This window comes from Eulemur rufifrons, chromosome 23, assembly GCF_041146395.1.
Source record: "Eulemur rufifrons isolate Redbay chromosome 23, OSU_ERuf_1, whole genome shotgun sequence".
In the NCBI taxonomy this organism is placed as follows: domain Eukaryota; kingdom Metazoa; phylum Chordata; class Mammalia; order Primates; family Lemuridae; genus Eulemur; species Eulemur rufifrons.
This window is the reverse complement of record NC_091005.1, coordinates 5,030,926-5,058,090: the sequence shown is the minus strand read 5'-3', so window position 1 is coordinate 5,058,090 and position 27,165 is coordinate 5,030,926. Positions and strand designations below refer to the sequence as shown.

General features: G+C 59.4%; 2 protein-coding genes and 1 non-coding gene across 10 annotated transcripts; all 3 read right to left on the bottom strand.

The window, feature by feature from the left end:
* Positions 1 to 78: 78 nt before the first annotated feature.
* SETD6 (SET domain containing 6, protein lysine methyltransferase) lies at positions 79 to 4,146 on the bottom strand. Its single transcript, XM_069456488.1, has 9 exons — positions 4,089 to 4,146; positions 3,769 to 3,858; positions 3,548 to 3,692; positions 3,327 to 3,468; positions 3,003 to 3,197; positions 2,755 to 2,875; positions 1,814 to 1,994; positions 1,510 to 1,652; positions 79 to 1,327 (listed from the first exon to the last, which is right to left on the bottom strand). The coding sequence occupies exons 1-9, from the start codon at positions 4,113 to 4,115 to the stop codon at positions 1,025 to 1,027; spliced, it is 1,347 nt and encodes a 448-aa protein (XP_069312589.1). The 5' UTR covers positions 4,116 to 4,146; the 3' UTR covers positions 79 to 1,024.
* Positions 4,147 to 5,438: 1,292 nt separating this feature from the next.
* Positions 5,439 to 26,530, bottom strand: NDRG4 (NDRG family member 4). Of its 8 annotated transcripts, XM_069456598.1 has the most exons (17): positions 26,444 to 26,530; positions 21,819 to 21,863; positions 16,784 to 16,811; positions 14,064 to 14,222; positions 13,697 to 13,817; positions 13,549 to 13,611; positions 13,313 to 13,373; positions 12,037 to 12,123; positions 11,905 to 11,961; positions 11,416 to 11,519; positions 10,649 to 10,705; positions 10,516 to 10,567; positions 9,537 to 9,584; positions 9,366 to 9,401; positions 9,184 to 9,235; positions 7,914 to 7,952; positions 5,439 to 7,193 (listed from the first exon to the last, which is right to left on the bottom strand). In XM_069456598.1, exons 1-17 carry the CDS (start codon positions 26,513 to 26,515, stop codon positions 7,039 to 7,041), a joined length of 1,236 nt encoding a protein of 411 aa, XP_069312699.1. In that variant the 5' UTR covers positions 26,516 to 26,530; the 3' UTR covers positions 5,439 to 7,038. The 8 variants fall into 8 exon arrangements, with proteins under 8 accessions (XP_069312699.1, XP_069312698.1, XP_069312702.1 ...); XM_069456597.1 differs by lacking the exon at positions 7,914 to 7,952; XM_069456601.1 differs by lacking the exon at positions 16,784 to 16,811 and having other exon boundaries at positions 14,064 to 14,169.
* On the bottom strand, positions 19,808 to 19,911 carry LOC138374100 (U6 spliceosomal RNA). The gene has a single exon (XR_011231368.1). It is a non-coding gene; the product is annotated as a U6 spliceosomal RNA (small nuclear RNA).
* Positions 26,531 to 27,165: the final 635 nt, after the last annotated feature.

Genomic DNA, 27,165 nt, shown 5'->3' with positions numbered 1-27,165 from the left:
GGATTTTGAATGTTCTGTAGATGTATTGGTCCCTGTGTTGTACTTTGTAGCCTTTGCTGGGCTTCAGTTCCCCTACTTCTTGTATGTGCATGCACACTGTAGTTAAACATTAAAGTCATGACATGCATCTGAGTCCACTGTGCCTTTCTCAGTAGGTGAGGAAGAGACTGGACAGCCCAAGGGCCATTAGGGAAACACCAACTTCCTGCTGAATGATGATGATTTTTCCTAGTACTAAGCTCGCATGTGTTCAAACAAGCAAGGAAATTTTTATGTGGTGTTTTTCTTCCTATTTCCCACAGTGGAGAAAAAGGCTGGAGCAGGTTGCTGATTATACTGAATTACGAAACACCCAGGTTTAAATAGCCTTTACCCTCAGCTACTTTTAAAAATATCAGAGAAAATGAGTAGGTATATAAAAATTTATCCTGCCTAAGAAATTCACCTTTTAGTGAGTGTCAAGTTTTATGGCCAGAGAGGACAAAATTAGATAGCTTAAATCCTACGTGAACGGGGTTTGGAATGTCTTTGCTCTAGATAGCACAACTTGCCCCTCAAGACACCAAACATCAGAGACTGCTGATTACATAACTAAAGGTGGAATTAAAGCAACCACTCTTGAGCGCCAGTTAGACAGCTTATATTATTAAACCCTCTAATGGTTTTTAAAGGCTAAGTGACCTTCTTAAAAACAGACCCAGATTTGAACCAGGTCTACTTGCAAAGTCCATGTTATCAAATGCTAGAACACAGTAAGACCTACTATCACCCTATTTCTGCTGGTGTTGCTTAGAACTGAAAACCGCTATAAATCATCAGCTAACAGCTAGCAGTGATCCCCAAGTCTGCTGTGCCCAACACATCACACTTACCTCAGTTAATCTTACCATAACACCTTTGCTACTTTCCTTTTAGTATTTAATAAGAAAAGCAAAAGATCCAAATTTTCCTCCTTTTCAAGCATCAATAAATATCAATTTAGAATAAGTTCTTATTGCTGTTCCTATAGGCAACGGGGAACCTGCTAACTTGTCAGCTCCAACAACTGATGTAAGATCATCTTCTGACCATAGCGAAGCTGTAAGGCCTGCTGTTCTCTCCAGCTGAGTCTGGCATAGACCTCCTTATTACTGAGTAAATCTTGCTCAGTTTTTAAGTCTGTGGCATAGGTTTGCAGAGTTAATAGAACACTGTCTCGAAGAAGCCGTCTCCATGATGCTTTGAGCTTGGGGATACTTGTGATTGTCAGGCTGTCCTCTGCCCTTTCATCTCTCCATCCATCCTGGTCTTTAAACGCTATGAATTCCTCAGCAGGCATGCACAGTACCTGGAAGCAACCATGGGGCCCTTTGATTAGGATATACTTGTTTTAGAAGAGACCCAATCTATCTTAGCATTTATTAAGTGTTCTCTCCCAACATCCCACCTTTCCTCTCTCATCTTCTAGCTCTTTTGCTCCAAATACTGAAGCTATTTATCAGCATTAAATGGCCACTCTTAGCTCTTTACCTTTAGTGTGGTGGTCAGCTCCTCTTCAGTTAGCACCTCCTCCCGCCCAATCACAAAGGCTCCCTCTTCTCCCACCATCTCCAGTTTGCATAAGAAATCCCAGCGCTCATACAGTAGGAGCCTTTCAGCTTCAACTTTTGTTCCTGTAGATAAATAGTGTGAATGACTCAGTACACCCAAGGGCTCTTTTCTCCCTTAGTCTACTACCTAGTCTACAAGTCAACTGGTATTCAGCAAAATTACTGTAACCTGTGGCAGGTATAGATACAGCCTGCATGTCAAACATCAAGTTAATGAGACTCACCCTGTAATGCTGCCTCTCGAACTGTCACCATCTGAATGTCAGCTGTGTCATCTGTGTTGCCAGGATATGGTTCAACAAAGCCATACATATGAATCAGTTGCCAATTAGCCATTTGCCCATAAGTGTTGAAAATCTCATGGCCTTTAGGAATGGGCCGAGTGGCCACCATTCGAAGATAATTCTGGGGTAAAAGGGAGAAGCTAGGGCCATGCCTTTCCCAGGCCAGTCCCATAAAGATTATTTCCCTCTTATGAAGAGCCTCCAGCAGGTGGTTCAGCCATAGGACTGATGATGTATTTACCAAAATTCTACCTTTTGGTTCTGATTAGACTCTGTACTGTAGAATGAAAGGGGTGAGGCCAACATAAGGTCAGCTTCATGTTTTATTAGGTCAATCTGTGCAGTTATCTTCAGTACTTAACAACTTGCTAGCTTTTAAAAATGAAATTAAACCCAGATCATAGTAGGAAAGGTAAATGGAGGCAAGGTTTAAGAAATAGCCATATTTACTAATTTTTAATATAAACACAGCCCTGGCGTCATCTTAGACCTGTGAACACCCTCCCCCCCATAGCCGTTCCCCCACCCCCAAGACGTCCCCCCATCCCCGAGACTACAGCTGGTCTAGGCTGCTCCCCACAGGGCCTGCACACAGTCTGGGCTCACTGCACAGGGCGGGGTGGGGGGGTGGACACGACTATGCAGACCACCCAGTCTCTAGCACCAAATCAATAACGGTAGTGTAGTTTAGCAGAGTTAACTACCACAACTTTGTTAAAATGTTTTGTACTCAAACGATTTTGCTATAGTACGAAGTACATACAGGAGGAGCTGACTGACCTCAGCTTTTTAGCATTAGTAGAATGGAGCCTAATGACCAGGTTTGAATCAAATGCTCAATCAGTGCATGTAAGAATAAGAACTGGGCGGGATCCACTCACTGCAGAGTATTCTAGATTGGCATTGTGATTGGCTAAGTGGTTTAATATGTCTGCAGCAGGCACCATCAAAGGGGAGTTTGGCTCCTTTTCATCATCCTCTTCCTCCAGTGGTTCCTGAAAGCTGCCATAGAGAGAACTTGGCTAAGGCCCAGTCTTGTATGAGGGACTAGGGGTGGATTTCACTGTTCTTCCCCTCTTGTCCCTCAACAGGGCTCTAAAGAAAAGGCTCCACGGCTCTACTCACTGACCTATAGGCCATTACAAGGGCCACGAGCTGCTGGTAGAGTTCCAGGGAGCGAACCCAGGGGCTGAAGAGATCAGGGTGGGCTTCCATGAAGGGCAGCACGATGGAATAGTACTCGCTGCGGATGTTGGCCAAATCCTTCTCCACGGCCTCGGGTACGCCTGTGCCCTGCAGCAAGCGCCGGCGCTCCTCCTCTGGCCTGCAGGGACACCCCCACCCAGGTTCCCCTCGCCCTACTGGGACTGGTGCTTGTGGGCTCTGTCCCCAGGGCAGGGTGGTTGGACACACTACGGTGCAGGCGCTTCTCAACCCCTCCCACGGCTCTCACCAGAACATAGGGTGCTCCAAGCGGCCCAGCTCGGGCCACAGCGCAAAATAGGGTCTCCAGGGTGAGGCTGGGGCCTGCAGCTCGTGCAGCAGCGCCAGCAGAAGCGGCACCCAGCCTGACTGGCTCTGCAGCGCGCCTCGCTCTGAGAGAGACACGAGAGTGAGAGCGCCGGCGCGGTCCCACCAGCCCGCCTCGCCGTCCCCGTCCGCAGGCGTGCCCACCTCGCTCCAGCAGGCCGCCAATTGAGCAAGTGTGTTGCGACAGGAGCGCAGCCCGTGGGACCGCGAACAGCAGCTCCCCGGGCTGCACGCTCTCCTGGGCCACCATGCCGTAGCCGGCCACCGTGCCCTGCCGGCTTACCGCCACCTGAACAGAAGGAGCTGGTCAGAGCAGCCCAGCGTCCCCACCGCGCCGCCTCCGCCCGCCCACCCCCCTCGCTCACCTTGGGACTCAGCTCCAGCCCCACCCGCCGGCACCAGCTCAGAAAGCCGGCCACCGGGTCCGCGTCACCGCCGCCCACGGGCCCCGCCACCTGAAATAAAGGAGCGTAGTGACCAGGCCCGCCCAGGAGAGCCCGCGGGGCGGGAGGAGATGGCGGCGCATGCGCGCGGAAGAAGGGCTCTGGGTGGGGGAGGGGACGCGCGGAGAGGGACGCGGGACCGGAGGAGGGACCGGAGGGGGCGCACGCGGGACGACACTCGGGGGTTAGGGGTGAGGCGTCCTGGAAAAGGGTGAGCCCCGCGCCGGCCGCCCGCCACTCACCCGCGGGCGCTTCGCCTGGGTAGCCATGGTCTGAGCGCGCACGCCCTGCCGGGCCGCGGGCCGCGCGGACGCTTCCGGCGCCGCTGGCTCCGCCCCCGGGGCAGGACTCTGGCGCGCCCCGCCCCGGCCCCGGAGCCACGTGCTGCCGGTTTAGGGGTCGAGATGCGCGTCAGGTGAGAGTCGTCCTACTGGAAACATCCTTGAGTCGGGTGTCTCCCCCGCACTCACGGGTCCCAGTGCAGGAAGGCGGGGTCTCGCGCCGCCTGGAGCCGGGTTCTGAGCCAGGTTCAGCCCTCCCCTTTGGTCTGTCCCCGAGAGCTGAGGCTTCTTGGAGGATAAGTATGGGTGCAAGAATAAAATACGGCTTCTGGATCGGAAGCCGAGGGCCTAGCGGCTGGCCGGTGGTGAGTGCACCCATCGGGGCAGCCAGCGGCCTTCCTGATCTCCACCCCTTGTTACCGATGGTCATGGAACCGCTTTACTGGTATTTGTTCAGTTAGAGCAGTTAGCGTGTGTGTTTGTGTGTGTGTTGGAGTGGCATGGCCCGGAGGGCTTCCAGATCTAGAAAAGACCTTCTTCCGCCCTCATTTGCTAGTACATCCCCGTTTTTCATCTACTGCATAGCACGTGGCGGGCTTTATTTTTATTATCTGACATAGCAGGGACTCAGTATCTGTTTGTTGGGTAAATGAATAAACTGAAACAAATGGTGGTTAAACATGGGGAAGGTGCATGCTTGTTATATAAGAAAACGGGGCAGCGAATATAGAGGTTTCAGGTGTGGGTTTTGAAGCCAAGCAATGCCGGAGTTCATCTCTCAGCTTGGCCTCTTGATAAGGCCTTTATCCTGAAACTGTTTCTTCAGCTGTGAAACTGAGGTTAATACCTACCCTGCAGAATTAATGCAAGGATTGTTAACATAATGTTTGTGAGGAGCACTGGAAATAGAGAGATGGGTGGAGACAGTTTCTTGGCCTCACCTGGCACCCTCAACCCCACTGAAACCCAGGAAGCACCAGCAGCCTCCATCTTAATGTGTATTCCAAAGCTTCCCACGATGGGCACGGCCGCACCACACTGCGTTCCTCTTAGGTTCTTTATTAGTTTTTCGGCACAGTTAACTCTTTCTACATCGACAAGGATTTTTGTTTTACATTTTGTCATCTCAAAGTCTCATGACAGCCACCAGAATACACAAAATTAGGCTCTTCACTTTGTACAGAGAGGAAAATAATAAACTCCATTAAAAGTTCACCTTGACCCAAAGAGACAACCTCCGATGGAAAACCACACGCAGGAGGACCCAATATACATATATATAATGTATAGATATTTATAGCTATTCTCATCTGGAAACACAGCAAGAAAAAAAAATTCCAAGATTCTCAGTACTATCTACAGTAAGAGGGATTAATTCTACCAGCTTTCAAAAAGTCACATTCAGTATTCAAAGGAAGCACGTGAGTGAATAGAACTGGGGGGACTAACACTCCACCAGGCTCTAGAGCAGTCCAGTAATGGCTTAAGATTATAGTAGGGGGATGATGTGTGCAGAGGAAATACGGATACAGGTGTCCCCTCAGCCTCAGAACACCCCCACACACAACCCTCCCCCTCCACAGCCCTTCAGTTTTTCATTGCTCTCCCCTCTCTGGTTTGGGGTTTGTGACCCTCAATTTAGGCTCCAAGACAAATGGGTCTGGTTTCTGGGCCTGGAGATTCTACAGGGTAAGGGGGGGGGGGGGGAGTATACGGCACAGTCTTGGGCTTCAGGTGGCAGGAGGGGTCTGGGGTGTCTGGGGAGCCTTTCTCCTCTACCTGGCCCTTGTTCATGTCAGAAACCTTCAGCCTCCACCCCAGGTCCCAGCAAGCCCCAGCCCACACCCACTCCAGCGGTCGAGACGGGGATGTGGGACTGCGGGAGCCTCACTGCCTTGGGCCAGTTCTCTCCAGCTCCACTCCCTTCCTTAGTGATGCCTACAGGGAACGCTGGCACGGCCTGACCACAGCTCGGCCTGGGAATACCAGGCTGCTGCCCACTGGGTTGTCTCCTGGGGAACCTGGGGGCAAAAAAGGGTCTGTAGGATCTCTCCGCTGCCCCTGCCGGCTCCTGGAGGCAGTCACCATGAAGGTCTCCGGAGTGCACACAACACACACGGGCTGTCCCAGCCTTTGCCCTCAGCCCCAGTCAGGTCACTGGGGAGACAGAAGACGAGGTGACTTCTGCCTCAGGGAGAAGTGGCTCAGAAATGGGACAGGGCCAGGAGGTGGCAGAGTGTGTGGGTTGGAAGGGACAGTCTGTGGGGTTCCCGCCCTCAGGGTTCTCCATGTTCTGTCTTCCCTGGGCAGAGAAACCCCCTCAGCCCCTGCCTGCCTGGCCCTACAGCACCAGGAAAATGTCTGCCTGGTCGGAGCGCCCCCGTGTGGCTGTTGTCCAGATGATTGTCATATGTGCTACAAGACAGAAACAGGTGTGCTTGGTGGAGGGGAGGGGAAGGGGGCCTGGCAATGCTCCCCGCTGCTGTCTCCGAGTTCCCACGCCAGTGCCTGGGCTGGCCCCCAGCACCCACCCGCTCAAAGTCCCCTCCCGTCCTCAAACCCGCCTGCCCAGCGGCTCATCCCACACTCGCTCTTTGACCCAGGAACGATCCCGGACCCTTCCCTGTCCCTGCCTGCCTGCGCGCAGGCAGTGGGGTGGGAGGGGTCCGGGTCAGCTGAGCTGACAGGCTGCGATGGGGGTGGGGGGTGAGCCCTTCAGACCATCCAGAGACTGTTCCACTGCAGCACCTATGATGGACCCCCTGACTTTTCCATACAAAAGAGAAGTAACCCCATTTCCTCCCCTTTGCCCTCACAAAAATAAACTAAAGGGAAAATGAGCCGGCGCAAGGATGGCAGTGGGACCTCGATGCAAGCGGGCAGGTGGGTGTCTTCGGCGGGACCAAGGGCTTCAACAGGACACCTCCATGGTGTGGTTGACTTGGCCCAGCCCCTCACTGCTCTCCGAGTGGGTGCAGGCCTGCGGGCGGCTGCCATCTACCGAGCTGGCGCTGGTGAGGGACGCGGTACGGGAGCGTGCCAGACGGGTCATGCTGGCCGAGGGCACTGTGGACAGAGACGGGACAGGGTGAGGGCCAGCGGGCAGGGCCAGGCACCTGCTGGCGGGAAAAGGATAATGCAAGCAAAGCGGCCAGCGAATCATTCTTCCAAGGGCGCAGAGAGGCCCCGCCCAAGCCAGGTGCCAGGGTTGGCCCTGTCTGGCCTGGGGCATGCAGTGCCAGCACAGCGGGTGCGCCCAGGGGCTGCGGCCAGCAGGGCCCTCTCTCGACAGCCGACCAGACCCCCCCAGAGCTGGAATAGGGATGTGCTGATTCCCAACTGTGCCTCCCTCAAGAGGAGGACGGGGTGGGGAAGTAGGGTTGCTTCTGTGAAGGACGACAGATGGTGGTGGCCTCACTGCCCTAAATTCAGGGTTTCACAAGGGAGACTTGCGGGGAGAAAACGACCCTCCTGAACACTGCCGGCCACCTGGTTGGCCCTGACAGGGCCGGGCCTGGGCTCCCCCTCCGAGGAGGCTCTGGTTCCAGCCCCCGGAGCTCTGGAAGCCACGCAGCCCGCGGCAACCTAGAAGCAGGACTGCTCTACAACCCAGCCAGCCGGAAGGCCAGGATCTGCGGAAGAGCAAGAATCTCTGGGGATTTTGAGTTACTAGGACACAGGAAGGTTCCAAACCACAGCAAGATGCGGCCTGGCTGCAGCGCTGCACGGAGGAAGCAGCGGGGAGGGGAGGTCGGGGCCATGCGTGGGGGGAGGGCCCGGGGCTACCTGCGCCTCCACTCAGCCTTCGGTCCTTCAAGTACGCAACTAAGAGAGAAGACAGAGCCAGGGAGGCCAGGGCATGAAGACAGGCCAGAGAGGAGACAAAAGGACAGGCACAGAGACGGCTGGGGCAGGGCCAGAGCCTCAGAGAGCCCACACCTGCCCCCCCCTGCCCCCCAGGAGTGGCCGCTGTCTGGCCCGAGGGAGCCCTGATGGCAGGTGGGGGTGCTCCTCACCCCCCTTCTCCAGCCTAGACTGTGCGCACGGCCTAGGGCCAGCCCTCACCATCTGCCGGGCCTCAGTCTCCCCATGTATGGAACGGGGGAGGCCCACACGTCCCTCCCCACTCTCGGGCTGCGTGGTGATATCTCTCCTGAGGCCCCTGTGCACACGTCCCGCACCCGACGGGCGGTGCTCACGCGGTCACCTCACAAACGTTCACCAGGGCCCGGCCTTGGCGCTCCAGCTGGGCCTCCCTGCTGGCCTGGGCCTCTCCGCCCCACTTCTCCATGGGGGCTGGCGGGAATTCTATTCCTGGGTGGGCTCCCAGCCTTCCCCTTGCCCGCCCCTCCTGTCGTCCTGGAGGTACCAGCTCCAAAGGCTGAAGTCTCCAGGGGGAAAAAGACAAACTCAGGGAGAAGAGGTTTGCTGCCTGGCAGCGGGGGAGCTGGGGCGGCAGGTAGGTGCGTGTCGGGGGAAGAGGGGAGAAGGGTTGGTTGAGCCAGCAGGGTCCTCTGCATGTGTGGGTGGGTGTGGAGCCCACGGGGGCTCAGGGTCTGCCGATGTGCCACCCCAGGCTCGGCTGCCTTCAGCTCTAACACCCAGGTGGTCCCACCTGCCTTCCCTGGTCCCCAGACTCCAGGTCCACTCCTGTGATGCCCCTGGGTACATCCACCACTTGCAGCAAAGGGCCTTCTCGGGTGCGTGGGCCCAGTGGTGACCCCTGGCCTGGCAGAGGGTGGGTGGTGTGTGTGACTCACCTTCAGGCTTCCCTGGCAGGCCCCAGGCCCTGGACCCCCCAGTAGCCCCAGCACCGCCATCAGAACGCTGCCCCGAAGCCTCCCCAAGGGCACAGGAGGGCCGGGCACAGCTTGGGATGCTCCACTTACAACTCAGGTGGCGTCGGTGTGTGGCCCAGCATCCAGGCCCAGGTGACACACAGCGCAGATGCCACAGGCTCCTTGGCACCACCTGACACCACGTGTCAGCCCCACCAGCATGAGCCCTTCCCACCGCCCCCCACGGGTCTCGGGGGGGTGGGTGGAGGCGTACTCACTGTAGCCCATGCCTTGCAGGAAGTATTTGAAGGCTTCGGTCAGCTTCCCTGGCTGCAGGAGAGCAGGAGAGACACATGCTTTGATTGGCTGCCGGACACGGCCAGGGGAGGGGGGCCGGAGGCTTCCCCCACTCCCCACCCCAGGCTAGGTGATACAAGGGACGGAGGGCCAAGAGTCTCACCTGTGTGACCTGGGGAAGCCCCCCAGAATCTGCCATCTGCAAGGGAGAAAGTGGTGAGCTGAGTGAGGCCCCCCACACTGGCACAGGCTCCCACCCTGGCTGGGACCCCAGCACCCCCCCAGGCTGGTTCTGTGCCAGGTCGCCCGCCCAGGGCTGGGAGGAAGGCCTCACCTTCAAGAAGGTCGTGGTGGTGGGGTCCAGTTTGGAGTTGCACTCGACCTGGGGACAAGGAGCCAGCTTCAGCCACACCCCCAGCCTCCATTGCTAAGGCAGGTGCTGTGCCCAGAGCTGGGGGGAGGGTGCAGGGGGGCAGAGGGACAGCCAGCACCTCGGGCAGGGGTGCGGCCGACCCTCCCAGGCTTTCTTCTCCCAGGGCTCCCCAACCCCCTGGAGCTCAGTTAGCTGTCCCCTGAGAGGCCTGAGACCCTCGGACCCCACTCTCAACTGCTGGTAGGGCAGGAATGGGGCAGGGGCTGGGCGGGAAAGCCCCAGCAGTCAGTCACAGCAGTCAGCCCCAGGGCCACAGCAGTCAGTCAGTGAAGTGACCAGTGCCAAAGGTCCACAGGAGACTCTGAGGCTGCTGCCTGGGTCCAGGGCTGGCACGGCCCACCCCCTGCTCTTCCAAGCCCTCCGCGTGGGCATGGGAAGGCTTGGCATCTCCCAGGCACGTTGGGGGCTGCTCCCGGCACTCCTGGACCCCAAAGCCTCCAGACAGCTCTGTACTGATGGGGCACCCTACCCACAGGCCGCCTGCTCCTAGAGTGCCCACATGAGAGGTGACACAGGGCTCCCCAAACACAATGGGTACAAGTGGTAGTGAGAGGGGACCACGCTGCTGTGCCCATGAATGATGATGAGTCAATTGAATTTTAGAGAGAAGAGGGATCTTAGGCTCCGGGGGGGCCTGAGGTGGTCGAGACCCAAGTGAGGGCCACGCTGCTGGGGAGGGAAGACGGGGCCAGCAGGTGGCCCCAGCCCCTCCCGTCTGCAGGCCTGGCTCGCTGGTGATGCCTGGGAAGGTGGGGAAGCGGAGGAGGCGGCCTCCAGGCTGGCCCGAGGCTAACCTGGGTGGGTTAAGAACCGGCCGGGGTGGCCGGGGCCCAGAGAGCCCCCAGCGCCCGCCCCCGGCAGCACACAGCCCCACACTCACCACCCCGTCCTCAGCGGGCGCGTTGTCCCCGACCACCAGCATCACGGGGCAGCTGCAGACACAGAGGAAAAGGGCTGTCTGGCCGGGGCGGGGGGCAAAGGCCGGGGCAGGCTGGAAGGCCAGGGGCACTCACCGGAGCGTCTTGGCATTGGGCACCGTTCCAGGCCGGTTAATGTCCAGGTCTCTGCGGCTGCAGGGCAGAGGCAGAGGTGGGCATCCCAGCACTGGACGAGGGGGGTCCCCAGTCCTTCTCCCTAGATGTGGCCCTGCTCTGCACAGATAGGGGCCAAGGGGTGCCCCTCATGCATGACTTCTTTCCAAACCCCCAAATCATGCCAGGTGGGCTCTCAAATTCTGCTTCCCACCCTCCTCAGAGCCATGCGCACCACCTGTGCCGTGGGAGTTTCTGCTGCTGGCTGTCTCCTGGACCATACGGGACAGCAGGGCCTGGGTCTCTCTTATTTTCTATTGTTTTTCTAGCACTGTGCACACAGCAGGTGCTTAATAAATATTGGTAGGAAAAAGAGGAGGGAGGGCAGGGGAGTGAGGGGCCTGACCACCCCACTGCGCTCCAAGGCGCACAGCTGGCAAACCACGGGCCCAGCCGCCTCCCCGTTTCACAGGTGTCACTGCCGAGGCTGGGCTGTTGGGGTCAGGGAGGTCACTAAGCTGCCCCTGCGCTCCGGCCAGCAGTGCACCAGGGCCAGAGGAGAAGGCGAAGAGCCTAAGGACCAGAGTCCAAAGCCTTGCTCCCCCTCAGTCCGTCTCAGGGGTGGGACCCTGGGCGGGAAGCGACCCCTTCCAGGGCTCAGTAACCTGCTCATCTACAAGCCGGGCCGAGCGTTGCCTGCCCTGCCTCCCCCTGGGAGGGCTGTGGGAGGGGACCCCGCCCGCCCACACCTGTTGTACATGTTCCAGAAGAGCTGCAGGTTGGCCTGGTTCACCACGTTCCCGATCTGCTGCCGGTAGCTCTGCACCAACTCCGTGTTGTTCACCAGCTCCTCCTGGGCCCGCGGACAGTGGGGACGTGGAGGGGACCGGGAGACAGAGGGGTGCAGGCTCAGAGTGGGCTTCCAGGTGTCACCGGCAGAGCAGCCCTCGCCCCCCTCCGAGCAAGGCAGGGGTGGGAGGGGGCAGAGGGTGAGGCCTCCCGCCCCCCTCTGTCCCTCAGATGCTGCAACATAACGGATGACACGACACAACACGGGACAGGACGTCTGACGTCTGACCCGCCTGCCTCCCCCTGGTGGGGTGGGAGGGGCAGGAGCCCAGGGTGCCCTGAGAGCCGGCGGAGCTAGGCCCTTGGACGGCTGCCCGAGGCTCTGAGCCCTCCCTGGCCCTGAGTCCCCTGCTGTGGGGGAGGGAGGTCACAGAAGCCCCACCCCTTACCTGGCTGAAGAGGTGGGAGAGCACCGTGTCGGGCAAAGTGCTAGTCAGGCCGGAGAGCTGCGGGCCAGGGGGAAGCCAGCGTGAGTGCCGCCCCTACCCGCCCCCAGCCCACCCCAGGCGCCACCCGCTCACCTTGGTGGCTGCCCAGTCGATCCAGCCCTTGCCATTGGGGTCAATGTTCATCAGCACCAGCCCCTCCACCAGGTCGGGGAAGATGAGCTGCCGTGAGAGGGGACACAGGGCTGGGCAAGGCTGGGGGGTGGGGTGCAGGGGGCCCCAATCTTCCTACCTAGAAGACAGGCTGTAAAACTCTGGCCCTGCCTGTCTCGCGAGTAGAAACGGAGGTGGAAACGCTGAGGAACCAACTGGCTACAGCTGGGACCGCGTGTGCGCTGCCACGTCCACACGCCTCTGTCCCTCCCCACGCCCACCCCAAACCTGTAACAACTCTTGGATTTATTTAGAATCTGTATCACTGCTTTCTGTCCCTTTTAATATCTTTTTGAAGATGGTGCAGTTGCAAAACTGAGCGTTAAACATCTTAAAATCTTAAACATGTTATTTCTTTGCTTTTATAGAAAACGAAGCCCTCATGGTGTAAATTAAGAAATGGACCTTTTCAAAGGCTGTTTAGTGTTAGACATCGTAAAAAAGATCTGCATTTTCTCTTCAACTGTTTGTCCATGTCTAGGGGAAAATGGCAACACGCGTACAATAGTCTGGCCACGAGCGTCAGTCCGGGGGAGCAGGAACAGTCTGCCGGGAGAGTGGTTAAGTGCATATCGAAACTGGACTTGAAAATTCTTGGTTGTTTCTTTTGAAGAAATAAATATTTTGAGTCCTAAAAAAATTACGATTTTTGTTTGTAAAGATGAAAAGCTGTGGACTCTTACCTACCCAACATGATGTTTTTGAAATGTGACTTCTTTAAACCTCACAACCTTAACATAAGTGTGATTTTTTGTTAAAAAATTATTCATTTTAAAAATATTTTTTCATTTAGAGATGAGGTCTTGCTATGTTGCCCAGGCTGGTCTCAAACTCCTGGCCTCAAGTTAACCTCCCATCTCAGCCTCAAAAAGTGCTGGGATTAAAGGTGTGAGCCACTAGCCGCTGGGCCGTTTGTGTTTAAATACTACCTTAGTGAGGGACAGTCCTTACTTCGTGGCCAGAGCAATTACTTGTAGTTTGTTGCCAATGGAAATTTTGGCTTTTGATAATAGTTTTAAGCAAATTATCGTTTATAGTCTTTTGAGAAAACATATGGAGAAAGGAACTCTTTTTTAAAAACAGAAATTAATTTCCTTGGAGAAAAAAGAAATAAGGGGTTTCTATATAAAAAGGAGGTGGGGGAGGGGCAGGAAGAGCAGGATGGTGTCAGGTCATGGGTGGGGGAGGGGAGACTCACTGCAAACTTGGCCAGCACATAGGCTCCAGCTCCCACTCCGATGCCAATCACGTACTTGAACCTGGTGCGAAGCAGGCTGGTCACTCTCTAGGGCTGGGGGTGCCATTTCCCATAAAAGCCACTGGGAGCGGGGCCCGCCCACAGCCCGAAGCCCTCCGCCGGAGCCAGGTGGCTCTGCAGTGGCAGTGGGCACTCCCTGCCCCCCAGCACAGAGGCAGGGGCTAGAGGGGACTCACCCAAAATGCTGCACCACGCTGGGGAGCATGGCGGCCAGTTGCTCCATGGAGGGGAACTGGTACCTGCAGGCAGAGCAGGAGGTCAGGGCCAGGGTACAGCCCGGGGTGCGGAGCTGGGGACAGGTGCAGGGGGCTCGGGGGTACCTACCCCTGAGGAAACTGCGACGCCCCCACCTGCTGCCCAGGGGCATCCACGTGGCACACCACAAAGTGCTTGGTGATCTCCTGCATGTCCTCAAAGTTGAAGAAGGTGTTGAAGCACAGCTTGTCTGCAAAGACACACTTCAGCTGTGGCTGCGTAGAGGGGTGGGGGGAGTGGAAGGGAGGCCACCGGGCCCTGAGAGGGGGGTGAGGCAGTGGCGACCAGCCTCAGGGCCCAGTGGGGAAACTGAGGCTCAGATAGCCAAGGCTACCGAGCTAAGTGTGAGCAGAATCTACAGGGCCTGTGGCGAGGTGGGGAAGCCTGGCTGCTCCGGCAGACTGGAGGCAGGGGAGGCAGGGGAGGCTGCACTTACGGTTGAGGCCCACGTCATGGTAGGTGAGGATGGCCGGGCGGTTCCCCTTGGGGGAGCCCCGGATCACCACGTGCAGAAGGCCGTAAGGCGTCTCGATGTCGTGTTCCTGGGGGGAGAGACAGCGCTGCTCGCTCTGGGCAGGCCCCACTCCTGGCTCTTCTGGGAGTGAGGCGGTGGGGTAGCCTGGGGCTGTGGGCCCCCTCCCTCCCTCAGGGTGTCACTCTCATCACTCCAGTCAGCCCCCGGAGAGGACAGACCAGATGGAGCACGGCTTCTCGGGGATGCTAACCACAAAGACAGCATGACCTGGTCTGTGTGGGAAAGTTCTGGTCCTCTCTGCAAAGCAGCCAGTGGGTCGTGCACAGCCCAGCCCAACCCAGCCCCTGCACTCTGCCCTCGAGGGTCCAGCGAGGCGTTTTGCGGCAGCCCCTCCTGCACAGCTCTGCCGCCCCAGTCCAAGACCCTCCCCGACTCAGAACCCTTGGGGGCTTCCTGCTCCTGAAGGGGACCGGCCTCAACAGCCCTGCCCAGAATCCTCAGTAAACACCCCGCCCAGCCCCGCCCCCACCCAGGATCGCCTTCCCCCTTGAACGCCCGTCCCTGTGATCCAAGCAACCCAAGGCGCCCCTGCAGGCAGGGCCAGGTTGGACCCCCACCTCCCTCCAAAGGCCTTCTGCAGCGCCCTCTCCGGGATCCCCTAGAGTTCACACCCTTGGTTTTGCTGCTCAGGGTCATTAGTTCCTCAGGAAGACCCGCTCTGCCCCTCACTGTGGGACTCAGGAGGGCCCGTCACTTCTCTGGCCTCAGCCTCTTCATCCCGAGCCATCTCTTAGGGACTTTGTGAGAACTAAATAAGTTGATGTTTGTGGAGCGTTTAGCCCTTGGAGGTGGCCTCAGAAAGGGGGGCTGTTGTGTTTGGGCACCCTTGAGCCTTGGGGAGATGCCCTGCTGGCTGGTCCCTTTGCAAACTGGCCACTCACTTGGGCAGACTTCACCAGGGTCTCAATAAACAGCCCTGCCCTGCACCGTGGGGAGCCCTGGGAGCTGCAGTGGGTGGCCCAGTGAGTTGGAGGTGGGGCTGGGGTCAGGACAGGAAGGAAACAGCAGGTAGCTGAGTACCTACTGTGTGCCAGGCTTCCTGCGCGTCTGTTACCCAAGAGAGAAGGAACCCCACCCTCTGTTTGGTAGACAGGGACACTTAGGTTCAGAAAGAACCTAAGAACCTAAGTTCCTGCCTCCAACAGGGAAAGGGAGACTTAGGCTGCAGGAGACAGCATCTCAGGGACTGGCCTTATCGGGTCTGGTCTCAGAGGACCACTGTCCAGGCCTCTGTCTCCACTGGGGAGTCACAAGGTGGTGCCAACCTGGTGGCCAAAGGCTGCACCCTGGGAGCTGCACTTCTGCTTTGAGGCCTGTTTTTTTCCCTGTTGTCCTCCAGGTGGGCCCAGGGCCGCCACGGCCTCCCACATCCCAGGCCTGTCCTCCCCCAGGGCTGTCAAGTCAAGGGACGCTGCCTGCTCACTGACTACTGACCACACGGTTCACGTATCTTATGTACCCAAGCCGGAGAGGAGGAGACGGGCCAGGAAAGGAGAAATGACTTGCCCAAGGTCAAGCCCAGAGTGGCAGGGTGGGCCTTGCTGGGTGCCAGTCTCAGGGGCTAGGCTGTGCACTGAAGGCTGTGTGTTCTCAGGAGAAGATCACAATCCACCCAAGGGACCCCCTGAGCAGGCGGCCCCGCTACAGCTGCCTGTGGTTCTCTCAGCTCCGGAGGGCGGGGTTGGGGGCAGGAGGGACGCACAGGGAAAGAGCTGCAATGCGCATAGAGGACAGTCTCCAATCGGGTCAGCCTCGCCCTGCGGGCAGAAGTCTGAGCCCAGGGCCCATCTAATGAGCCCAGACCTCCACCGCCCATGGGTGCCTGTGAGGAGTGCCTGACCTCCCCTGCCAAGCAGGCGCCCTCTGTCCCCTCCCAGCCCTGGTGTGGCTGCCTCAGTCCCCATCCCCAGACAGCACAGGGCCCGCGCCCCTGCTAAGGCCAGGTTGCCTGTCCTACGCAGCCCGGTGACCTTCGCTGAACCTTCCCACCGACCTCCCTTGTGCCCCTCTGACGTCCGTGGGGAGCTCCGACTCAGTTCAGCCTGATAGAAGTCCCACGTCCCCAACCCCCAGGGTGCTGCACAAGGTGGGGTGCCCCAAAGGCGGCAGCATGAGGCACTCTGAGGCCCCCAAGCCCCAGGACCGAGCGCTCCCATTGGCTCCTGGTGACGTCAGAGCCGGCCCCGCCTCTAGGTGGGCACCGCGGGAGGCACTGCGGCAGCAGGGGAGGGGGCCCTGACGTCCCCTCTCAGCGCATCAGCTCCCCTCGCCTGTGACCTTGAGCGCTGGGGGTGGGGGGAGGGGGAAGGGGAGACTCTTCAAGCTGGACTTTGGCGCCTGTGCGAGTGGGTGTGATTGCTTCTGTCAACCGCATCAATAATCAATAATTCGGGGGCAGGGGCTGCAGGGGGAAGTAGGCGCTGATGTCGCCTCCGTCAGGGGCAACCTGATGGTCTGCAGACCTGGCAGGGCAGGTGCGTGGGGCCGGGGGCTGAGGTAGGTTTGCCCTTGCCTCTCCCTCCTTGAGGAAGAGCATCACCGGGCCTGGGTAGCTGCTGCCCCAGGGGTGGGAGGAGGTGCTCTGGGGCCCGCGGCTCTGGGGAGGTGTGTGTGTGGGGGGCTCATGGCTCCAGCGTTGCCTTCCCCCACCTACAAAATAGGGCACGTGGGGGACCCCTCCCCATTCCCCCCCCGCAGAGACCCTTGCCTGATGGCTGTCATGATTGCTGAGACCCAGAACGCTGGCGGTTGGCACCGCCGGGCCCTGGGGACCGCGCACAGCACTCCTAAGGAAGAGGCTGCCTGTCCTTCCGACCCCACTCTGGTAAAGCCATCCAAACAACCAAGACGACTGCCCACAGGGGCAGGACAGCAGACCCCGCACGCACAGACCCCCCAGACACACGCTGGGAACACGGCCTCCGGGGCTCGCAGAGGACACCCCCTCACCCCCTGAGCTGAGGGTCCCGGATGCCCGGGCAGACACCAGCAGAGCACACGCCAGGCGGACCCACACGGTCAGTGGGAGGTACACACACCGGCACACGGGTCCACACAGGCAACGCAGACAAGTCAGACAGCGCATTCCGTTTCCCGCAGGGATTTCAACCCTCCCTGTCACAGCCCTCCCGCCCACCCCCCGGCCGGAACAGCAGCTGCCCCCAACCACTCCTGCAGACCAGGGTCACCAGGGAGACTCTGGCCTTGCCTCTGCAACCCCCAAGGTGAGGCGGCCGAAGGCAGAGCTGCCACCAGCCGAGGGCTGAAGGATGCGCCATCCTCCCTGCCTGCCGGGCCGCCCCTGGAGCCCTCACTCACCCCATCCCAGCACTCCGGCATCTTGCCGAGGGAGGGAACCCGCCTCGACCAGGAAGGGCAAACAAAGGCCTGAGTCACTCGGGTCCAGAGGGAGGGGGCAGCTCGAGTGGGAGACGGTCGGCTGTGTGACGGGGCACCGCTCCTGGGCCATTTATACGCGGACCGGGCCGCCGGGCCGGCCCCGCCCCCCCGCAGCTCCGCGCAGCCCCGCCCCGCCCGCGCGCGCGGATTGGCTGCGGGGAGACAAGCCCGGCTCCCATTGGCTTCCCAGCCCTGCGCCGCTCCTCCCGCCCAGAGACGCAGCATCCCCGTGGTCCCAGCCCTGCACGCCACCGCCACCCCCAGCCACACAGCTGCTGCTGCACACGGGGTCCTGGGAACACAGGCTCACCCCTGTCGGGGACACAGGAGCCTCTCATAGACATGCACAGCAATGTGGGCAGGGCAAGGCAGGACACACGGGCATGGCCCAGACAGGCAGCAACTCTGACCCACACCCTGGGCAGTATAGGGGGCCTGAGAGGGCCCTACGCTCAGCAGCATCCTGGGGGCCAGACCTCCAGGCCCAGCCTCCCCACCTGGAAGGCCTGGATCACTTAACCTTGAGCAGACCCGGGGAGTCACTGCTTTTCAGGGCAATCTGGGTCATCACCCTGCTTCCCCTATTGCTCCTTCTCCACCCACTGGGGACTTTCTCCCCTATGGCAGCTTCTACTCTGCCCACATGGATGCCCAGGGCTGGCCCACACTGCTGAAAGTGGGGTTCTGGGGCCAGGGCCCCTGGGCAGATGGCAGGACCAGGGGTGGGCTAGGGCATATACTGGCTCTGCCCTCCCTACTCCCACCCTGCTGTAAGGGGCTTCGGGCCAACCAGTGTGGGGCCTGGCTCCCAAGTCTCTGGGGAGCAGGACACAAGAGCCACCTCAGGCTCCGTGCCACGTCCTCCTGGGCAGCAAGGATCTGGGTGGTGAGCCGGCCTGAGGCACGCAGGTGGAGTGAGCAGAGAAGGGGTGCCACAGGAGAGCAGAGGAGGAGAGGAAATAGGCCGGGCAGGGGGGGAGGGGGCCCTGGGCTGAGAGAACAGGGGCGACAGAGGGGAGGGAGGGGTGCTGGCGTCTGTGCTCCCATTCTGTCTTGGTGAAGCAGCACACCACTCACCCAGCCTGCGCCAACAGCCCAGCACGCTGGCCGGCTGCCCTTGGGGAAGGTGGTCAGCTCCTCGTCCCCAGATGCCTGGTGACCAGGTCAGTGTCTGCCATGTATGCTACTCCTGACGATGTCCTCTGCTTGGGGACACCAACAACTTTCCCTGCCCTATCTCTGATCTCTTGCTTTGGGGCTTAGAGCAGAGCACCAGGCCCTGTGCTCCCCAAGGGCAGCAGGACGTGGAATGGGGTGTCCCCCAGCCCCTCACCTCCTGGCCATGCTCCCTGTTCCTGTAGCCACTGTGGCCACAGAAGCTCATAGGCAGCCGGCTAAGGCACAGCCCTGCCCTCTGCTCTGCCCACAAAGTCCCCCCAACCCCCCATGGTCCCCACTCAATCCTATGCACACTCCAACCTCTGACATCTGAGTAGCCTCTCGCCACCCTTGGACCCAGGTGACAAGCTGACCTGTGACACTGCTCACTCCAAGCCACGGCCCCCATTTCTGACCAGCTCATTGGCTACAAACCCACAGACCTGGGCTTAAGTCCCTCCCGGCCCTCCACTCGCTGGGCGACCTTCGGCAAGCTCTCTTAGCCTCTCTGTGCCTCAGGCTTCTCAACTGTAAACCAAGAATTGTGTGCCTTCCTCAAAGAGTGCCATGAGAATAAGAAAACACTGCATAAATCATTCCAGACACGACCTCACCCCTGCCCAGGCCCTGCTAGGGGAGACAGGGGACAATGTGTTGTCCCTCCAGACTGTGGGCCCCTTCCATGAAGGTTGTGCAGTTATTGTGGCGAGACAAGGCGGGCTCTGGTCTTACTGGCCAAACCTTGGTGCCAGTCACAGCTCTGCTACTTCCTTGCTGTGTGACCTTGGGCAAGTCAGTCAACCTCTCTGAGCCTCCCCAGCTAAATGGGAGAAACAGCAGAGCCTACTGCACAGGTGGTTGCGAGGATAATACACATAGTCCTTGTGAACCTATAAGAAAGGATGAGGAAACTGAGGCGCAGAGAATGAGGTAATTTTCCTGCCCAGCTAGTTCGCACGGAGCTTACCGGCACCTCTGGGCCTGCGGGCTCATTATCCAGAGTGACGGCCACTTACTAAAATGTCTCCACACACCAGGCTCCATGCAAGCACTTTACACATTACCTCATTTCATCTTTTTTTTGTTTTTAAATATATAGACGCTTCATGAATTTGCGTGTCATCTTTACACAGTGGCCATGCTAGTCTCCGTATCGTTCCAATTTTGGTATTTGTGCTACTGAAGTGAGCGCTCATTTTATCCTCTTCATATCCACTTTACAAATGAGGCACAGAGAGGTTTGGTAACCTGCGCGACATCACACAGCTAGTGGGCACAGAGTCAGAAACCACACCTAGGCAGTTTGGCTCCAACTCTGTGCTCTGGTGACCACTTGTCACAGGCAGCCAAGTGTGTCCGAGTGCCAGGCCTGCGGGCACCATCACCTCATAAATGCTCAGGGCAGTCCACGCTGCCTGGCTCACTGGGAAAATGAGGTGGCCAAGCGGAGTGACTTGTGCTGGAGGCCGTGTGGCCCGCAAGTGGCAGGGCCAGGACCCGGGCCTTGGTCTGTCTCGCTGTCAGTCCCTCTGCTACCTCTCCTGCTCGCTGGGCCCATTGAGGTAAGGGGCAGTATCACCACCTGTCATGGTGAGCAGGGAATAAAATCCCTACCAGGGCTTAGCCCAGATAACGACCATGCTTGTGGCTGCTTCTTCCTCCATGTGGTGTGCCCACAGTGGACAGGAAGGTGCCTTTCAACATAACCTGCCCTTGACCACGTGAAGGATCTTGAGAACCGGGATCCCACACACCAGGGCGGCTGCCCTAGGTGAGGGCCCCACCGCTCAGGGGGCTTGGTGGGCAGAGAGGCAGAAGCAGTCGGGTACCGAGAGGTGCGGCGGGGGCCTCCCGCATGATCCCAGGAGTCCCTTCGATCTCCTCTCCCCCATGGGTGTGCGTGTGTTGGGGGCTGGCAGCCAGCACCCCTGGTCTGTCCTCTCACACTGTGGGACCAGAGTGCCGGGCTGCGCTAGCTGCCGCAGGATCTGGCTTCACCAGGCCCCTCCTCCAGGGCCCATTTGCCCACATATTCCCGGCCATCCTCATCCTCATGGGGAGCACAGAGGACAAAGAGAAGCCTGCAGCAGCGGTGTGTCTGCTCGGATCTCAGGCTGTCCTTTCCTAGCAGCCTGGGGCATCTCGGCCACATCCCTCCCATCCCTCCTGGGCTCGAGTTTGTTCCCCACTGCCAGAATCCCATCCTGTCCCCCAGCTCCAGAGCCCTTTGTGTCTGGACATGGCACTCCCAGGGGATCTGAGCATGTGCACACTGGCTGACCTGAAGCCTCCCCTCCCGTCCTTGGAGTGGCGCGTGACCAAGGGACCAGCACACAGGCTGGATTCTCACTGTAGAGCCGCTCACGCTGGGGGAGGAGCCAGCGGGCAGCCCCACCTCCCACGTCAGCTCTGCGTCCAGACCACAAGGCTGGTGCTGTCATGGAGCTTGGAGACTGACCCAAATCGAGGTCAGGCCCAGACAAGGGCAGTGGCCTGGGAGCTGGTTCCATCCACCAAGGAGGAAGTGTCTGAATTTCTTCAGCATGTTTTGATGGCCAGTGGGGCCCTAGAACCCAGTGCAGCTGCCTGTGTCTGCTGTCAGACATGTTGCCGAGAACTGGAAATAAACGGTCACTACGGGACCCCGAGGGGAGAAGGGGCTGACCAAGTGAGCAGCATCCCCGTGTGGAGGAATGAAAACAAAGGGCACTTTCCGTTTTCACAGAGAATCTGGTATCAACTAAAGAGGATACAGTTGTCCTGGCAACAGCTGCCATGGAAACAGGAGCTATTTTGGAGCATCAACCTGGCTTTCATTGGAGGAAAATGCTGATTCAGATGACAATATCCCTCACCCCCTTCCCCATCCTCACTCCCCACAGAACCTTGCTCCCTTTCCTGCTGTCCTGGTCACCCTGGGCAGCTCTCCATCGGGCAGGGGGCAGGCAGAGCCACCGAGAGCCGTGAGGGTGGTCCTACCGGCCACTCCAGGCTAGGGGCACACAGAAGGGCTGTGACCCTCCTCTGGGACCTGGCCGGGTAGGCGAGGGGCAGGCCAGCTGTTGGTCCCACATCTCAGGAGGCTGAGCCTTGACATACCTTCCAGTCTGTGTCCACAGCCGAGAGGAAGGCGTCGGAGTTCTCCTGCGGGAAGACAAACAGAGGTGGTGGCGAGTTAGGCCCCAGCTGGCCTGAGGGGCCCACAGGGATCTGCCACAAGCAGACTCGATTTCTGTTTCCCAGTCTGTCTTAATGTTAGCAAGAGCGACCACGACCTCACCAAGTGCCAGGGATGTGGCTATCAAGTATTGACAGATGTGCCTATGAGCGTGTTAATTTCAGATGTGAGTTCCATTTTACAGGCCATAAGGGTGAGGCTCAGAGAGGCTGAGTGACAGGCTACAAAGTGGTGCAATCTCCCACTTGCTGTTGGTCACTTTGCCCTCCTGCCCCCCTAGACATTTTTCACGCTCTGACCATGAGGGAACAAGGGCGGAGGCAGGGAGGGGTGGGTATGACCATCGCACCCGCTTTAGCGATGGGGAAGCTGAGGCCCACGTGGAGGAGGACTGAGTGGGACTTTCTACCCCCAGCAAAGGCACGGCGGTGGGGCTGCCCCCACCTTCCTAGACCTGGCCGCTCCGAGCTCTCGAATGGCTGGGGCTCACTTGATACTGACGGCCTGAGCCTTGGATGCCAGCCTGTCCTGCCCGCTGGACCGCAGGTGCCGCGAGGGCAAGGCCGTGTCTGGCTGTGCCCTCGGTGTGAAGCCTGGCACGGAAGGGGCTCCCTAAACCCAAACCGATCAGCACGAACAATCTGACTTCACAAATAGGAGAACCAGGCCCAGAAGGCACCTGCAGTCTCTGAGGCTGCACAGATGGAGAGTGGGAGAGTGGGGGCTTGAACCCCACGCCTGAGGCTCCGGGGCTCTCCCTGAGGCCAAGCGACCCTAGACACTGTGGAGGGCCTGGCTCTGGCTGTGTGACTCGCCCTCTCTGGGTCCCCGTCTCCTCGTGTGTACAATACGGCACCTGGGCCTGCTCAGACTCGGGCCCCTTTTGGGCCTGGGGAGGGAGACATATCAGGCACCGGCACACGTCCAGGTAAAGCAGAACTCCTAGGCCCTGCCGTGTCTTTCTAGAAGCTTCTCTGCTCCCCTCTGCTGGGCTGTGAGCTCCTGGGAGGTCACGTAGCCTCCGAGCCACAGTGTTTTAAAGGAGTAAATGAGAAGCGTGGTGCTGCCCACGGCCCCGTCCTTCGTGTTCTGTCTCTAGTACAGTGTCTGCTCCAGGTCCTGCGGAAAACACGTGGATACACGAGACCATCAAGTTGCAAACAGGACGGCAGTGGAGGGTAACACGAGAAGGGGGGTGGGTGACAATATACAAGGGGAAAGAACCCAAGTCCCAGCAGTGGGAAGGAGAAGGAAACCAATACTTCTGGTGTTTCTTCTCAAAATAAGGACAAGTTCAGCCACCTGCACTCTGGCAGGTGGAGAGGATCAAAGAGCCCCAGGGGTGCCCACACCCAGAGAGGAAAGCCGAGCTTTACTCCAGCCCAGGCCTGCGGGCTCTGCATGGGGTGCAGGAGAGGTGGCTACTCCTGGAGCCCCCAAGGAAGGCGACAAGGGCCTGGGGCTGCTGGTCGCTGGATCCTCTCACTCGGACACCGTGCCCAAGGAGGGCTGGCCAGGTAGACGTGGGACATTTTTTCAAATTATTTTTTTGATTGTTTTCTTTGAGACAGGGTCCTCTCTGTCACCCAAGCTAGAGTGCAGTGGCATCATCATAGCTCACTGTAACCTCGAACTCCTGGGCTCCAGGGATCCTCCTGCCTCAGCCTGCTAAGTAGCTGGGACTACAGGTGCGCACCACCATGCCTGGCTAGTTTCTTTCCTTAATTTTTTTTTAGAGCTGGGGGTTCTTACTACGTTGCTCAGCCTGGTCTCGAACTCCAGACCTCAAGTGATCCCACGGCCTCGGTCTCCCAAAGCACTGAGATTACAGGCGTGAGCCACCACGCCCAGCCGTGGGAGATTTTTATACTCGAGACCTAAAGAGGGCAATTATCTCAGAGAAGGAGGGAGGAGGCAGTTTTTTAAAAACAGAATCTGGCAAAAAGGATGAGGCAGATAATAGCAGGGTGTGCTGTGTGCTCTCAGGGTGCCGGGGGCCCCAGATGAAGGGTGTGGGAGGGCCGGGACCAAGAAGCCGACAGACAGCAGGAATAACACAAGCCGATTCACAGGCCCCGGAGGTCCCCTGGGACCTGAGTGGGCACCTAGAGGAAAACAGAGGGGAGAGGGCCAGCCACGGGGACGTGCACAGGCCTCCGAGTGCTGTGCGGGAGGCCGAGGTGGGGACACAGGCCCGGGGGCAGGGTGACAGCAGCGCCCCCGTGGACACGCCAGGCAGTCTCAAGCGGAGGGTGGGTGGGATGTGCGTGGAAGCACCCGCCGCTCCCGCGCTCACAGCACGTGCACCCGGCAAACTGCAGCGCCACAGAGCGAACGGACGGGCCCTCCCCGCCCTGCACTTGGAAAAGGAGAACCTGCCTGTGACGGTCGCAGCCCGAGACAGAGCGAGACAGCTGTGGAAGGCAGAGAGAGGGGCAGGACTGCACCGGGGCACCACGCTGGGGGCACCCAGGAGGCTGCTGGGGCGTTGACTACACCCTAGGAAAAGGCAGATGTGCCCGGGCCCCCCGCACAGGGCTCGTGCCGACTCAAGGAGGAGAGGGGCCCCCATGGGAGACTGAACACACCCCTCACGCAGCGGTGGGGACATCGTGGTGGCAAACTCTGCCCGGTGGTGGGTGGGACGGAGTGGGACACCAACTGCGGCGGAGCCAGCGCCCTCGCGGGGCACGAGGAGGCAGGAGCGCGCTCGCCGAGGCAGGTGGCCGGGGTGGCAAGGGCCGGGCCGGCTGGGCAGGGGAGGGTGCCCTGCCGAGGGCGGGGTGAAGAGCCAGGCAGGGAGGGGTCAGCCAAGCCGCCCGCAGCTCTCCGCTCCGTGCTGGGCTCCAACCTGGGCCACAGAGGCACATACCGCACAGACAGGTGGCACCTCCGTGCGGCTGCCCTGTAACCCGTGTACCTCAGCACGCGTGATGGGAAGCACAGGCCCCCGAGGGCCACCACCCGCCCTCCCAAAGCCTCGCAAGACGTCTCTGCTCACATGCCTCAAAAAATAGGCTGGCATGGGGAGGCAGGACTTTCTGGAAAGTTCTGAGAAACTTCTTTCTTCTGGGCAGTATGGCAGTCGGTGCCTTCCACCCGTCACTGAGAGTCCACTGTGTGCGAGGCGCTGGGCTGGGGGCTGGGGGCTGGGGGCTGGGGAGACACGGGGCACAAAACAGACCAGAGCTCTGCTCCGGAGCCAGTGCGGGAGGGTCGACGGTGGTACGTGTCACCCCCAGGGCCAGAGCATGCTGGGGGGTCAGGATCGCACCCAGTGGTTGGAGAAGGCCTCTCTGAGGAGGGGGCATTGGAGCAGAGCCCTGAATGAAACAAGGAGTCACCCTGCGGATTTCTGGGTTAGCGCGTCCCAGGCAGAGGAACAGCTGGGAACATGACCGGCGTGTTCAAGGAGGCTGGGGAGGAGTGAGCTGGGGGAAAGACTGGGTGACTGGGCGTGGGGGGGGGACAGACTGCATCCTGGGCCCCACCTCTGGGTGAGGTGGCAGCCGCTGAGGCTGTAAGCAGAGTGGCCCGATGCATTTTAAAGGGGTCGTATGGAGCAAGGGCAGAAGCAGAAAGGCCAGCCAGCAGGCTCTGCAAGCCGGCAATGGTGCTTGGAGCGGGAGCGGGCGGACGAGGAATAAAGGGCCTGCCCGTGTGCAGCTCACCGGCGACCCCGCCCTCAGGTCGTCCAGGCCTTATCGGTTAACTCTAGGTTTGCTTTTTAAGATAAGACGGTCCCTTCTCCGGGAGGACCGAGGCCTCACCATCTGTAAAACGAGGGCCCCCCTCCCCAGCTCTGGTGACGCAGAATTCCACAAGTAGAGGACAGGACCCATACTCCTCCTTGCAGAGTGGTTTGTCACAGCCACCAGTACAGTGGCACTGGGAGGGAGGGAAAGGGAAGGTGGACAGGGTGTCGCCACAGCAAGAGCGTGGGGTGTAAGTCGCTCTGGCATCTTTCGCCTGGTTTCCCCGACTGAGACTCTGGGACAAAATCGGAACCTCTGAGCGCCTGTGCCCCACCGCCCCTGGCAGCGCTATTGGTAAGACCTGCCCTGGCAGCTCCGAGGCTTGTGAGGAAAGGGCACGGCTGCAGACGAGGAAAGGTCCCTGCAGGTGGGGGGTGGCACCACGTCCTCCTGGGGGCAGCACTACCCAGTGGCTACCCTCGCGGGGCCGTGGCTGTGCAGAACCAGGGGCTGAGTGCCGCCTCATTCCCCGCCAGCCCTGTGACGCTGGCCACGTGGGCTCACCTTTCTGTGCCTTAGTTTTCTCATCATTAAAATGGGGATAACTCTCCCCCGCGACTCCAGCCTCAAAGACAGCCAGAGCCTCAGCGAGGCGGGCTGGGTCTTAGTCATATGGGTGCTCAGGCCGCCCGAGGGAGTCTCCCAAGGCGGGGACAAGGCCTCCCAGTTCTCAGGGTGCTGCCCAAGCAGGGTCAGCGCCCTGATCCAAAAGGCGGACGGGAAGGCGCGCGGTTTCCCTCTTGGCCGCGAGGTGGCGCGCTTGGCACCAGGCCCTCAGAGGGGAGACTCACCAGCTCGGTCGTGTCCTGGCCCCGGAGCAGCGGCTTCTCCTCGGGGAATCGCAGCTCTTGCAGCCCGGCCATGGTCACGTCGTGGAGCAGGAGGCCTAGGAAGGGAGGGCGAGGATGAGGCCGGCTGCGCGGGGGTCGGCCGGGCGCTGTTCTGAATCTCCCGGGCAGAGGAGTGCAGCGCAAGCCAGGACTGGGGCGGGAGCGCCGGGGACCGCACGGACCGGCGCATCTTCCTCGCGCCGGCACCGAGGCCTCGGACTGCAAGACCTGCCAGGCCGGCCTGTTTGGCTCAGGGGATGTCATTATGGTACTCGCTCTTAAAAGTTAAAACATGTTTCAAAACAGAAAAGCAACAAATGATGATCCCTAAAACAATTACAAGCAAAATTCTGCATTAACTGAGAAGCAGAGAGGCCAGTGTGGGGAGGCCAAAGTCAGGTTCAGAAGCAGACAGAAATCCCCTGCGGAAGGCCCCTGGCGTCCGGAGTGCACAGTGAGGTTCTGGAGGGCAGGAAGGCTGGACAGGGACAGAGCCAGGGCTCCCCTGAGGGCCTGAAGGACAAGCCTGCCTGAGGGTGGCCCTGGGAGGGAGGGGACCAGTAGAGTGATGTTAAAGGAATGGGTACCAGTCACAACAGGCCACTAGCACGGAGCGGGTGACACAGTTGCCGGAGGGTAGGTCCCAGGCCCTAATTGCGGAGTGTCCCTGGGAGACCCAGGGG